The following is a 15,673-nucleotide window of genomic DNA, read 5'->3' on the forward strand; positions in this document are numbered from 1 at the left end:
TACCAGACTATACTTAACAAGAAAAGGGATTTTAAAGTGTATCCTTGTATTAACCAAACCATACAAGACCACAGACAAACAAAAAGCGTGTAGAACGACCGAGTTTTCCTACAAAAAGTAACTACCAGAACTCCCAACCCATCGCATGGGTGCACAACAAAACTAGGAACGGCCACTTATTAAATCACATTATACATAACAAGAATATTAAGCAAATATCATTTTGTATATAAAACTTATACATACATTGTGTGGCATGGAATCATATCAGACCTCTCCGATTTTCTAACATTCACGAACAACACACAGTGTTAGAGGATGATTGTGATTCTGCCGGCGAACTTCAATATCTTGTCTAAAATCATATCAACTAAAGGACATCACGGTTATTATGGGGTACCCCTCGCGTGATCAATAATTATAATCGTTAGATGGATCGGCTAGAATGCATTTTCTTTACACTTGCGTGTAAAATAAATTAACAATGAATTGTCAGAAGCACGCATAAACAGTCAACCTAATCTTTATAGTTAAAAACTTTTACCTCATTCATCAGTCATGCCATGCAAAATGAGATAATATATCTCTCACAATCTGCGTCGTTTCCAAATAGGCATACACCAACAATGTTGAAGGAAGCTTTATGCAGATATTCAACTCGAATTATTTATAGTAAAAAAATCTTTCTTAAGAGACATTAAAGGCTCAGGACAATGAGATAATATATCTCTCACAATCTGCGTCGTTTCCAAATAGGCATACACTAACAATGTTGAAGGAAGCTTTATGCAGATATTCAACTCGAATTATTTATAGTAAAAAAAAATCTTTCTTAAGAGACCTTAAAGGCTCAGGACAATGAGAAGGCAGTTTGGCTGGAAGGTGGTTACCAATTTGTTGATCCCGACTCTCCGTTCTACACAGGAACAGTGTTACAACAGTTCTTCCTGACACGCAAGTGTTTGTAGATCCCATCTTTTTGCGCAATTTGTCAGTGTTTGTGTTCATTGGTGATGGTGTACGCGTGACGTCACTAACAATGTAATATATGATTCCCACCCTCACTTCAGGCTGCAAAATACCTTGCCTTAAAAGGTACAATTCGTAAATACCACGCATTCTGGGGTCAACAGCAATCAACAATCTGATAGCATCATCCAACATAGTCTTGAACCATTAAAGCCTTCTATCAAAAACCATAGCAAGAAAAAGCGTGACTTAACGGTTTAAAAATATGCATGACCAGAATTTCATTCTAACCACTGTAACAATGATTCCATAACATAAATTAAAACCAAGCACAAAAACAATGCATATCTGCAAAGGCGCAATTTCTTAAGTATATCGCAACCGCTATTACGGACGATTGTACGAAAGCTAATAAAATATGGAAGGAAAAATAAGATAGGGAGGGTTGAGTAAAAAACAAACTTTACCGTGATTAATACCATTCATTAGTAACACACCAAATACTGACACTGTGGAATATATAAACGTTGCTACACAAATAAAATCAATGAAATAACGTAAGACGCACATTTTTCTATCACGACACGCACTACGATAAGATCAAGAAATTTTATCAGTTTTCTAGTTAAAAACATAAAATTCGATTCCTGTATATTATGTTAGAGGAATTTCAGTGCCAGATAAGGAAACAGGATAGTCATTTCAGTTGAAAATGGAAGAAAATTTGTCAAATTCCACGAAGCTGTTTTTAGATATTAATCCATGAAAGCCATAAAATATCCTGAATGCCGGTTTAAAATTAATTCCACAAATGCTCTCTGACGGCAGAATAATGATTTGTGATTTTTAATTTTACCGCAAATCTACGGATCTTAGCTAGGCTGTATTAATCTGGATTGATCCGCTGTCACTGAATCATTTACACCATATACGTAACGCAAAGCTGTTCAGATGGATTAATCTAACAACAATATCAAATCCATTCTATGTTCGATCAGTGTAATGCAAATCATGTTAAAATTCCAGACAGTTCCGGGCGTGTAGAAGGCTATGAGATGACTAAATTACTGTATACAAGAGTACGTAAAAGGGTAAGAAAACAGTACCACACCATATAGTATAGAAACTGTATTCTGCCACCTTTAACTTACTTTGTTCCTGAGAATCAAATCATACTGTCATATTGACGGACGGCGTGCTGTTAATGGGGTGAACCAGGGAATATGAAGGGGTCAAGGGTAACCACGAAGAGGTCTGTGATGCCTGGTTAAGGGGTCTGTGGTTCCGGTGCCATACACAAGGGACAAAGTAGTGTGGATGTTAATATGAGGCCATTTCTTGTCTGTTCCTTGCGGTAACATGCTAACATGCAATATGGCGTATACAAAAAAGTTAATAAATATTCTCAATATTATCCGAATACTTAATCATGGATTACAATGATGGCAAAACGTTGCAAATGTCCAATTTGCTTCGATAGCCACTTACATGTTGGTGTCCTATCAGCGTCTGAGGTTGCCATGGTGATTAAGTAATAGTAAATGGGGTTATATCTTCCAAGTTTATTCCACCATTGTTTCCATATTGGTGCATGAACATTGAACAATGCAGTTATAACATCTGTCATTGATAGTCTGAGTGAACATATACCCAACGTTCTAGTGTTGTAATGATTCCATTTATCTTGATCACTTCCTTCAAGATCCAAAAGCCGGTATAAAAACCAAGGTTTATCAACTGTAGGTAGATGAACGGGTTATATCAACTGTGACAACGCTCAAACTGTTTTCCGTCAAGCATCAATAACGCTCCCTAAACTTTGTGCAATTTCACCATATATCTTTTCAAGACATTTCTTCATCAAGGACCTGAGCCTTCAAGTGATACCTCCTGCTTGATGCATGCTACCTCGAAACAAGATAAAATCAGTTAACTACACTTTAATGTCAGTATGCTTACCTTATCCCATTTAAGCCACTCCTCCACTTTCGTATCAAGTGTAAGGTTACCCGTATCAACTGTAACGTTGGCCATGTCTGCTGAAACCAAGAGGTGACGGGATATTGACGTGTTACACACAATAGCACCAAGTCGTGTTCTTGGCTGTACGCAATCGGCGCACTGCATGAGCAGACTGCAGACGACAAGGTATAATTCCTAATTGTCAACTGAGTTCCAGTAATATTTCTATGAAGTCGTTCTTTCTTATCATTATTCTTACAGCATCATATAGGATGAGAACACAAAGAGTTAGTATTATAAATATATACCAGCTGAGTTTGAACATTTTTATACGGACATGATCTGCGTTCTTTATTTCCTAGAAAAAAAAATTACTTGTATGACGAGTAGAGGAAAAACTTTTAAAACGTCCTTCAAGGTCACGTCACGGAAAGGGTCAACAGAATCTAGATTAAGCTTGGTATACCAAAAATACAACTCTATTACCAGATGTATGCAAATATCCAAACAGTCATGCGACCGAAAGAACTGCTGAGACTATTACACAAAGAAAAAAGAGCATCAATAATAATGATTAACTAATATTTACCGTTGAGATTTCAAAATCCTTCATCAGACATCTTCATAAGTCAAACTCAAGCTTTTCTGAACATGGCATGAAATACATGATCATAGAATAATCATGCTCATTGTTCACTGTTTACACGACGTGCTTAGAGAGATTGGAGAAAAAATTGTAAGTTTGTTTTTTAAGAAATTATTGCTAAAGTGAGGGTAAATAGGCAAGCGTGATGGCTTTGCCTTATAGAGACTGGATTCCTCTCGTTTTATCGGCGGATGTATGACTTGTCAGGGAAGACACCCATAATATTGATGTGACTAAAGCGTGTCATGATGTTTAAAGCATCGCAGATGATTGTCTGTGAGGTAGTAAGGAAATACCACATCCCCTTTACAGATGAGTGTGATTGATTAATGCTTACAAAAAACACATATACAAGATTATCGTCAAAGAAACATGTTTTAGGCTTGTAACGCACCTAAGATCGATATTTGGCTGTTACCGGCTTTAGCTAAACCGGTGCCTCCGACCCCTTTTATGTATATATATATATATATATATATATATATATATATATATATATATATATATATATATATATATATATATATGATGGTTAGAGGAGAGGAGGAAGAGGTAAAATATGGGAGGGATAACCCTTATTCATCTTGCGTCCCGTTATTCTCGCCTAGATGGGACAGGTCGCGCCCGATAACTCTTCAAACTTTTAACGGCACCGATTAGCAAGCTCGGTACCACTCATATACGTTCAAAATTAGGTGGAATTGACGTCCTACAAGATGTCAAGTAAATTCAATGTGATCTTTCCTATACATAACAAAAAAAACAACTAAAGAAAAGTATGTCTATAGGTAAGAGTAGCCAGACGCAACAAAGTAACCAGTTTATAGCAGCCAAACTACCGAACCGAATTAGTCATACAATGGCTGACGTCCTCTGAGATGCGATAGAATACCAATTTATCCTGGAGCAGGCCCCCGGCCCCTTTAATGTTTTGTGCTCTAACTTTCCGTTTATTGATGGTAATAACAAAGAAATATATCCTGAAAATTAATGAAAGCTGTTGATGCAGAAACACACCCGTTGATTTTGCCTCCAGCCTTCTCTTGAGGACCAATTTTTACCACTGCAGCTAGTATTAGAATTATAAAAGGAACGAGAATATCCCCATAAAGAAAAAAAAAAACATTAGATCATCAAGGCCTATATAACAAAAGAGTCTCATGGTAGGGGTATCCTAGGACCTAACATGCTTGTAGGCCTTAAAGCACGTATTGTGATGAATGATAATAATAGTAAATAGTTTCCTCTAGCCAATTGCCTTCCCTTCCTTAAAAAGTCAGTATCAGAAACGAACGAGTAACAGCTTCATTTGCAAATACAGATTCTCCGGCTTATCATGTATGTGAAACCGAAACCTAAGCCTACCTATCACATAGAAAGCCTTGTCACGAAGTGTCACCCGTGTACATTAGAGTAACACTAAAGTTTTATATAATTCAAAACTCAAAGCTAAAAGATGTAGTACGAACGTGAGAAAAGCTTCTTTTCCTATAGGCGTGTTGAGCTCCGGAATAATTTACCGCCAAACGAAGTGAATGCTAAAACTATAAATACCTTCAAAAGTCGTTTAGACAAATATCTTATAAATTCAGGTATACTTTGAGAAAAACGCAAGAAATAAACGTATAAACGACAGCGGTAACGGAAACACTTGAAGGATAATGTGCAGCAGCAGGGGTTGGTGATAGCTAAAAAAAAGTACTGAGCTTTATTGTATTGTTACATTTTTCTTTGCAGACAACCCAGTCGTGGGCCAATCAGGCCTTCTATTGTCAGTCTTTCTTGGGTGAACATGTAAAACTCATGGCTTGGTCCATGCCACTAAGAGCACATTGCCTCAATGTATCATAGACCTTATTAATTCTGACCGCTATACATACCTCTTGTCCTGAATGTTCACGCCCGATATCTCACGGCCTCCATTACATACCCTTCCTGGTCTTCCCTTCCCCCTAGCTCCACTCAGTGCTTTCTGCTTTACTACTACTAAGACCTGGGAACCCCAATAAAACTGTGTCTGTCTTGGAATCAGAGAATCTCATCATGGACCATCAAGTCCCCTGTCACCTGTTCTTCCCAAGTGCTCCACACCTGACACACAGATCCTCTTAAGCAGTTTTCAATTTTCCTTTTCATATATCCGAACCATTTCATCATACCTTTTAGTCGGCCATCTTAATCAGATTGTGGTCACTAACACACCACTCTCGTCAGTGACTAGTCTTCGCTTTCTTGTAATCATTTCTTACTCAACTAACCTCACTCGAACCTTTCTAGCTATTACCTATTGCTCTTCATTTCTCATCTCCACTTTCTTCAAAAATCTCATCACTTCAAATTCAAAATAGTTATTAATACATAATTTTCTTAAAAAGACTTTGAACCTCATTCCCCTTTTGAAGAATACCACACAGTGCTCCTGGGAACATTAGTCCTCTTTTCTGAGGGATTTTTCCAAATATCTTGTCTCTGGATGTATTTAAAGCATTTGACAAAAGTGTGGCACAAATCTTTGAAAGAACTTCCTTCTTTTGGATTTCTGCTTCTTTGTTAATACAACATCCCACTCCTGTTGCTCCGCTTGAGAGATAATGTTGATGATGGAGCGATGTCTTGCTGGTTAAGGTTTTCTCATTTACTCTCCCTCTCTTCTCTCCATTACTAATCTTCCTTCAACCCTCCAACCCTATTCATTGGCACGCCCACAATTCCGCTCTCCGTGCTTAAACTCATTTTACCTTCCTGCTTCAATACTCGCTCTTTTCTCACAAGAAATGGATTCTCTTCTTAAATTAAGACCATGCAACAAAGCACAATGGCGAAGCATTCACATTCATACCTAAATGCAGCTCTAACCCATTTCTGTCTCTAAATCTTATGTTTACTTTTTTGAACTTCATCTCCAACCATGCATATACAAGTTAGACATGATCATATCTTCCACTTTTTCATGGAAACCCAACATAATGAACAACTCAAAATACTGGAATGTTTTTATAGGTGCTGCAATAAATTTACTTGTGGTCAACTATTTCGTATCTACATAGGTGCCATTTTCACCAGTCTAGATGGTTCTTTCACCTTTCTTTTAGCTGGAGTGGAATCACAAGCCCTCCGCCTTATTAACTCTTGTTTTCACCTCTCTTCAGACAGTCTTCTCTGTCCCTTGTAGTATTTTACTTCTCTCTTTGCCTGCATATTTCCTAGCCTCTATGACCTGGACCCATGGCACAAGTCTAGCTGCTGCTTCCCAAAGCTTGTGTGGAGACCAGCCACACAAGGATTGATCCTCAAACATTTCATTTCCAATACATCCACCCTTCATCACACAGCCTTATCTGTAGCCCAAGCCTTGCACCCACATAATATTATTGGGACTACCATACATAACTTCAAACATACCCATTTCTGCCCTCTTGAGATAACGACTTCTCTTTCCATGCATTCTTCAGCTCTCCTGGACTTTGCTTGCAAAAGGATACACCATCAGTGAAAAGTCATCCATGGCAAGGCTGTGTCATTAGGAGTACAGTCTCATAAAGAATTTGTTACTCCAAAGCAGTTCAGATTACCCTGCAGTTGGAAGAAGCACAACCTTGGCCTGCAGTAACCTCAGTAAGGTCATGGGTAAAAGCAGCCCTCTTTATTACAAAAAAATCCTGGGGTAATTGTAAATATAAAGTGATCTATAAAAATACATTTTAGAGGAATAAATAAAACATGGTTGAAAGCCCAAAAAGAATTTAATTAATAATCTGCTATCATAATTGTTTCAGCACCTATCTACTACAAACATAAAATCTCGCCATTAATTTTCCTCTTGAACTTATTGCCTTTTGAAGTAGTTAATGTTCTTTGCAACAGAGAAGCTGTGAATGCAACATTTCTTTGCAAAAGAGAATCTGTGATATGCAACATACACCTGTTTTTAGCAATATATATGCTAATTTGAATATTGTGAAGCAAAAGACTCCTCCATCTTTATATCATTTACTACACATGCTACTGGCAGAAAAATTTGTTCTTTTGGTCAAAAATATCCTTTTTGCAGTTTTCAAAATCCTTACATAAGATAAATTTATAGAAATATGCTACACTATACACTAAAATGAGATTTAGGGATACACTTAAAAAGTTTATTATATAATATAGTTCTCAACTGACATGCTCAACTGGATCAAAACATCATCTAATACAGCTATATCGTTTGAATGCAGATGATGTAAATGCACCAACACTCTCTACAGCAACAGCCTTATCTTCAACTGGGGAATGAATCTTTATTTGCCTCATATGTGTATCTCTTCCATTCTGATGGTTTGATAATACTGCAATTTGGACCATATAAGTACGGATGGGTCGATCGTGTATGTCCTTCAGAGGAATAAGGAGCCACCCTGTTGGTTCATGTAAATCTACCACTTCAATTTCTTGAAGATCATTAAAGTGAGTTCCACAACGAATGGAAATTCTGGAGAAAAAGCCAGAATTAGGAATGTCAAATGAAATGGTGTTCACAATAAGATCTAAAGATTATGTAAAACAAATATATAGAAACCATTAACCCTTATTCTGTTGTACATAAATTCAATGAGCTCTGTACACATTATGTCAAATAACACATGCATACATCTTTACAAATTGTAAGTTTTCAATTCATCTTGTGGTAAAAGTAAAAGAAATATATCACTTAAGAATTCTTCATGTTGGATTGGATAATAAACAAATAATTTTCCTATAAATGAATGCATACAAAAATAAATTCTTTGTAAATGAAAGCAATTGTATTTCCATTTTCAATGCAACTTTACAATAAAAAAAAGCTACATGTTCACAAAACACGGTTAACCATACCTACTGGGAGTATAGCTTTCATCAGCTTTATAGTCTGCATATATCCAAACATCCTGGATGGTTGTTTTTCGACGAAACTGTATGTTGACTAGGTGTGGCTGAGGACCGTCTGACTGCCAGTATGTATCTAGGCAATCATCACGTAACTGCTCCACACCAAAACCTTATATCATATATATATATGATATAAGTGAGCCCCAGACTGATGTGGGTAAGAATGAAAGTAAATTACAAGAGGTGAGTGACTATAAGTGCTTATGTACCCAGAGACGAGAGGACTAATGAAGAGAGGCAAGTGTCTTAGGAACAGTTGAGTGAGTGTCTCAGCAGCTTTTGATGGAAGAGGTCAGGTATTAGCAATGGATGATTTAAATGTGAAAGTGGGTAATACACCAACTCAGAGTACAATTAGGTGGCATGAGGTATTCAGTATGGTGAATGGAAATGAAGACCTTTTTTTGGAATTGTATGCTGAAAAAGAAATGGTGATTAGGAATATCTGATTCTAGGAGGGGAAACATACACAAGTATATGCAAAGTGAGAGAGTAAACGGGCATTACTGAATTACATACAAATTGAGGGGTGTGCAAAAGAGAAACTATTTGATATGAATATGGTGAGAGGGGCATCTGGTGGAATCTCTGATCATTATAGGGTAGAGGCAAGAGTGAAGATTTGTAGAAGCTTTTGGAAAAGAGGAAATGATTTGGGTGAGGGTATTGCTTCAAACATGTGGGAGTAGATATCGCAGTGAATGAAACCATGGAAGTTGAAGTGAGCCATATGCTGGATGAAGCAGGAGAGGTACCAGTCACCAAAATAAATGTGTGGAAGGAGGTCACTGTTTTTAAGGGAAAGATGGGTATGTCTAATGGTATAATAGTTCCAATGGTGTCGTATGGATGCAAGGCATAGGCTGTTGTCAAAAGTGTAAAACTGCGGTAGATGTGTTGGATATGAAATGTATGAGGATAATATGAGGATTGAATACGAAAAACAATAAGAGAGACAGATGTGACAGGAAGAGAAGTATGTATGAGAGAGTTAGAGAGAGCATACTGAAAAGTCTTGTCCATATGGAGAGGATGACAGTGAAGGTATACACTCCAGAAATGAAGGAACAAGGAAAAATAGGAAACTTAAGGAGGAGTTGCAAAGTTGGAGTAAAAGATGCTCTGAAAATTTTGGTCCTGAACATGTAGGAGCGTATGAGGAACAGAGCAAAATAGAGTGATGGCTATACAGGGGGTCAACATGCTGTCAATGACCAGAACCTGAGTATATAAAGCAGTTGGAGAAATCACAGAGAGGTCTGTCAGGCCTAGTTGTGGATGGAGGCTCCAGTTTCAGTGAATTATATATGACAGGGAGTGGCTGTGAGTGAAGGAGGCCATTTCTTCGTCTCACATTGGTGAGCAACTGGGTCTACGCCAGTTATTTCCCAACAGGCGCAATAGCCAGCAGATAGCATTTTACCAAGCCTATCTGTGCAACGTGGAGGTATATGAATACAAATAAAGTGCATATGAATGCGCACCTTCATAGAACATACAAACCTCCAACAGCCAGGATTGAACCCGGGACCCCTGTGCACCTGTTGGGAAATAACCGGTGTAGACCCCGTTGCTCACCAATGTGTGTGAGTGTATATGAGTGGATGGGCCATTTTTCATTCATTTCCTGGTGCTACCTCACTGACACGGGAAATAGCAATTCAGTATAATAATAATAATAATATCATTAATAATAATAATAATTACAATAATAATATATTGTGATCTTTCTTTCTTTGTTCCTGGCACTACCTTGCTAATGTGGGAAACTGTAAACAAGTTTCATTGTTTCTCCATACATGTTTGCAATTTCCCATATTAGTCAGGAAGCATCAGGAAAGAAGAAGAAATGGCCTAATTTGCTCACATCCAAACTAGCTATCAGGTATAATGCAGTGAAACCAGAGCCCCCTATTCATAACCAAACCCCACAGACCTCTATGTGGTTTCTCTCATCTGCTTCATGTGCACTGGTTCAGCCCAATGACAGCATATGGACACCTGTATACACACTCTTCCAGTTCACTCTATCCCTTGCATGCCCCAAACTTTGCCATGTTCAGGCACCAGACCTTCAAAGTTTCTTTCACTCTATCTTTCCCCTATTCCTTGTTTTCTCCACTTCTGACATGTAAACCCTCTTATGTCATCCTCTCCAATTACATATATATATATATATATATATATATATATATATATATATATATATATATATATATATATATATATCTTAATTCATTAATAAACTAAAAAACTAAGAAAAGTGTGACTGGAAATTCTCCTTCCCTGAATATTACAAATCAAATATTGTGTCGTTGTATGAGAAAGTCACTAGTATAACATGAATAAAGATATGAAATAATAACAAAAATTGGGAACAAAAATGAACAGTGCCCTTAAGACCTTCACATACAAACCTGGTTTACAAGAAGATAATGACCAAACTGCCTGACTACCAACTTCACGAACACGACCAGATCTTTCTTCACGTGCTGGGTCTGGTTCCTCTCCAGAAACACGAACAGAATTGTTCAGTGATATCATCCTATAAAATAAACATGTCTACTGCAGTCTGAATATCAAGCAGCCCATGCCAAAACTTAATGCATTCACTTTTTCCGAGTCATTTCAATTTCTCTACTAATCCAATCCAGGTCGTGATACTATATAAAATCAAAATGCTGTACATAATAACAGCCAGTGCATTCAGAATAAATGTAAATATAACTAAAATTAAAGTAATGAGAATTTCTGGGGGAGTACAAGAAACTATAGCTGTAAGCTTTGAATCAAACACTTGAAGAAGTAAAACATTTCAAGTAGTTAGAAAGTGCTATATCTTGCAATAGAGATGCTAACAAGGTGATCACAAAAGAATTTAGTTTAAAGGTATGCTGAACATAGTACAGAGATTATCATGAAGCACATTTATGTACAGTGCAGCAACAGATGTGAAACTATTAGAAAGCTTTGAAATGCATACTTGGAAAAGAATAATGAAGTTGAGTTGGATGAAGTATTGAAGCAATAAATCATCTTTATACAAATTGGGAGAGAGATGTTTACTAAAAGTAATAGTGTGACATCTAAAGAACTGAACAAGACATATATTGTAGGGATGTCCACTGAAAGATTGTACAGAAAAGAGATATGAGGGCAAAACAACCAAGTAAAAGACAGAGATCTCAAAAAAAATGTAAATATGACATGAGGAAGGCTAAAGACTGAGAAGTCTGGTAAAAGCTGAATCAATGAAAACAGGCCTACCAACTATCAGAACATCTGATGCTGAGTATGCCATAGACACAAAGTGTTTCTCAGGTATTCATAACATTACTTTGGTATAAATAAACACATCTTAAATTTATCACTGAAGTATAAGTCAGTAAATATTTTGCATTTCCAGTGACTTAAGGGCACAAGAAAGTGCACTGTGAAGATAAGGCTAATGCCCACTGCATGCATGAGTTACACTTTCTCATCTGCATTCTAGTCTCCATTCATCTCTTCAATTCTTCAACTTCACAACATATTATTTCCACCACCTTAATCACATGGAAATTTTACAGGTTTTTCTCTGAAACATATATATGCCTTTCTACTCTAACCACACTAAACTGAGTTTATAATCTCTTCCACCATCACAAAGTGCCTCATTAGGGTATTGTGCTGACATACAAAATTCTACACATTATGAGTGATAAATAAAGACCAAGATATACTTTAGAAGTGATTTTCTTTCTGTCTTGAATATTTGAAATTGAGAGAATAAACACAATCTTTCTATATAATTTGAAAAAGGTGAGATTCACAGACTTGGAAAGGAAACCTAACTTAGGCAGTAAAGGGTTTTAAGAAAACTGAAGAGAATGGAGTGCAAGGGGATATGGGTATATAGGTGTTGGACACTTCAGTCCCTTCTGACATTTCATCCCCTCATATTTACCAACAGTTCATCCCCAAACATTTACCGACATTTTGGCCCCCTCCTGTTACGTTTGTCTCATGTGTTTCACATATCCATGGGCCATAAACACAGAAAAAGTGTTTGTGACAAATCCTTGAATAAGCTATGAATCATTGTTTTACCATCACTCAACAATTATGATAAGAGTAAGCTAAGATGCACACAAATCAAGATTGACATTGAGATAATTCTATGTGCACAGCTTTGTTTTTTGTGTCTGCGTTGACCAATAAAGTTGAATAAATAAAACAAGCTATCATTCATAGTCTTAAGGATCAAAATGCACATTTTATTAACTTTAAGGGTGGGCTGAGATTGAGATAACAATCTAACAAGCATCATATTGTTGGTACTGATGAATGGAGTTAAACAGATCACTAAACAAGTTATCAATCATTGTCTTATCATTCAATAAGTCATATCAATCCAACAACATCTCTTGATGGATATTCATAAGAGGTTAGTGATGCTTTTAAACAGATTTTTACACAGAATTGCTTCTCTATTTCTCGGATGTGTGGCTAAGCCTGGGTGGTCACTGATGCAGTTATGTATAATAATTTCTCCCCGTAGTCAATCATTCTCCAGTCATTGCAATAACCATATATTTCATTGAGTTACCTAAGGAGGAAACTGAGCAGTTTTCAGCTACATATAGAGGATGAGGTAGATAATACTGAATTACCTGACAATAATCATCTGTCTTCAGATTGCACAGAGATTAATTTTATAGACATCTGACTCTTTCAGTGTTGAAAGATGAGGCCAACATGAGACAGAAGGTGTTCTAGCAAAAATGGAGGTAGTGTTTGACAATGTCGAGTCTAACTGGTGCGGCTGGTAATAACAAATGTTTCTATGAACTTGCTGTTATGAAAACATTATCAGTGAAGCACATTCTTATTATGATAAAAGATTTATTATAAAGACAAAACATAAAAATAATCCGTAATAAATCTTTCAATGCAAGAAAATATAAAACATGCACTGTGACAGTTCACTTGGTAACTATGCTTTGCCCCCACACCTTTCAGTATTCTGAAATGAAATATCTACATTTTACATCAAACGCTAAGCTCAGTCCTCCCCAGATATTTCTGTAATCACAATGAACTACATAAAGCCCTCAAAAGCAGCCATTTCCCAGTAGTAGTTTGAATGCGGATCGAAATCAAGAGAACTTTACCACTACCATGGAGTTAATAGGATTTGGGGCTTAAAAGCAACTGTCCTCTGGGTCCCGATAATTCAAAAACCCATGCTAAGTAACAAGTATCAGAGGAATTAATATTGAACTCGTGTTACCCACAGACCCTGATATGCTGACAAATTCAGTAATTCTTAGATTGAAGCACTAATCGAACCCAATATTCTTAATCCTCTACGAAAATGCTAACAACATTAAATTCACAATGTTTCAATGACCTAGTTTACCTATAATTGTTTAAGGGAATCTGATCTGCTCCTGATGACACGACATGGCCTTTACCATGAATTTCCTCGAGACATTAGATGCTTGGTTCCGAATAAACAGGACACAAGAACGCCATTGGTTCAGTCAACAATAACATGAGCATAACGGCCTATAACAATTTTTCCAATATATACAATTTCAGTAGATTTTAAGTTTAATTATAATCCTCATAAAAAGCATATTTATATCTATAGGTTTATTGGCTGTACGGTCGTTGTAGAAACTCTTTATGAATAATTGAAGAAAGTCAAGAAATACCTTATACGAGATTCGAGACACGAAATTATTCCCATTATTTCTCGCAGTCTGTATTTATCAATTTTGCTAGTTTGTCCCATGTAGAATGATGACCAAGAACAATCAGAACAATAAGAACAGATATGAGTTTTTAAAACTTTTTTTTAAAACGTTTCTGCACCTAAACTAGCAATGAGATAATCAAAGAAAAATATAAGGTAGATGTAAAACGAATTCATTAATACCAGTTTCGTAACCAAAAAAATGCACGTCCAAATTCTATAATATTACCGGTAATACAGTCGTAAAATATCAATATACCCCATACAACTTCATTCAGTAGCTGAAACTTTCATTTCTGTCTGTATTTAGCTAATGCATGGATACCTGGTGTCTTCAGTTTGTTGGCATCTACTGTCATATTTATTTTCATGAGTATGACAGCTATATATTTCGATTGAAATATTTGATATCAAGATTACTCATGACTGTTTGGAGGTTGTCAAATTTTCACATGTATATTATTATCGTTTTGATTGATATAGTTCGTTAAAGTATCATACTGCAAATCATGTGGAGGGGTTTCTGTAATCTCAACAATCAGCTAAAAAGATTTAAAGCACATAAATAGCAATTTCTCAACGGTATTTCATGTGTAGCAAAATTGACTTTCTAAGAATTAATTATAATTCTCTTTACTCTCAATGCCATATCGATAATTTCTTATAGGTTAGTAACATTTTTACATGTGATGGAGTTGGACGAAAATGCGTATGGAATTGGACGAAAATGCGTATACTCAGTATGCGTGACTTGAGTAAGATATTGTATATTGGTAAGAAGAGAAGGGAACACATAGGACATGTAAAGAAAACACCTCAAGTCACTGGTATCCCTAACCTTACCTGAAGCCTCACCATAGAGCTCTGCCAATGTTAAAGGGAATAATGCAGTCGATTGCTAACATTAATCTGGCCCACGCAGTCTAAAGACAGCCGTCAGACAACTGCACCTTAACGTACCTTTACTTCACCTTCAGCCTCAGTACACAGGCAACTGTGTACAGGGATTAATACAGCCCAATGCTCATCCGAGCTTCCTTAACTTTACCTCACCTGAAGGTTGGAAGACCAAATTGGCAGGGTCATGCCAGAGTGAGCAAGCACTCTTTTTCCAAGATTATAACCCAAGCTTTCGCATCCATATAACATTGTTGGGCCTATTATATTGTGAAGTGTACCCAGTTTCGCCCATTCCTCTCTTTCCACATTTCTCAATGCTTCCAGAAACTTCCCTTCACCAACCCTTGTGACCCCCCTTCCCTTTCGCTAGTTCCATGTTGTTACCATGTCCACTCTCAGGTATTTTAAAGTCCTCCCTTCCTTCATTTTTTGTTTTAACATTCAAATTCACGCCCGAACCAAACTAACCTTCCGTGCTAAAAGTAGTAATCTTGCTTTTGTACACACATACTGTCACTTCCAAACGCAGTCACCAACTTCCGCAGTTT

At 36.8% G+C, this 15,673-nt stretch overlaps 2 protein-coding genes across 2 annotated transcripts in view; both read right to left on the bottom strand.

Annotated features, from left to right (window-relative positions):
* Positions 1–3,099, bottom strand: part of Pgm2a (phosphoglucomutase 2) — a 28,813-nt gene extending 25,714 nt beyond the window's left edge. The window contains exon 1 of the mRNA XM_071693929.1: positions 2,929–3,099. Coding sequence (XP_071550030.1) covers positions 2,929–3,096 — 168 coding nt within the window. The 5' untranslated portion in view covers positions 3,097–3,099. The remainder of the gene's footprint in view (positions 1–2,928) is intronic.
* Positions 3,100–7,301: 4,202 nt separating this feature from the next.
* On the bottom strand, positions 7,302–14,045 carry APC10 (anaphase-promoting complex subunit 10). Its single transcript, XM_071693943.1, has 4 exons — positions 13,887–14,045; positions 10,903–11,030; positions 8,432–8,594; positions 7,302–8,048 (listed from the first exon to the last, which is right to left on the bottom strand). Exons 2-4 carry the CDS (start codon positions 11,027–11,029, stop codon positions 7,763–7,765), a joined length of 576 nt encoding a protein of 191 aa, XP_071550044.1. The 5' UTR covers position 11,030; positions 13,887–14,045; the 3' UTR covers positions 7,302–7,762.
* Between the last annotated feature and the right edge of the window lie 1,628 nt (positions 14,046–15,673).

This window comes from Panulirus ornatus, chromosome 56 (genome assembly GCF_036320965.1).
Source record: "Panulirus ornatus isolate Po-2019 chromosome 56, ASM3632096v1, whole genome shotgun sequence".
In the NCBI taxonomy this organism is placed as follows: Eukaryota; Metazoa; Arthropoda; class Malacostraca; order Decapoda; family Palinuridae; genus Panulirus; species Panulirus ornatus.

Bases quoted from the DNA above. Each gene is read 5' to 3' on its own strand.
- APC10 (XM_071693943.1), bottom strand. From the start codon at position 11,029: ATGATATCACTGAACAATTCTGTTCGTGTTTCTGGAGAGGAACCAGAC. The intron at 8,595-10,902 runs GTTTGTATGTGA...ATATGATATAAG, and splicing joins ATTATCTTCTTGTAAACCAG to GTTTTGGTGTGGAGCAGTTA. The intron at 8,049-8,431 runs GTATGGTTAACC...CTTTTTCTCCAG, and splicing joins GAAAGCTATACTCCCAGTAG to AATTTCCATTCGTTGTGGAA.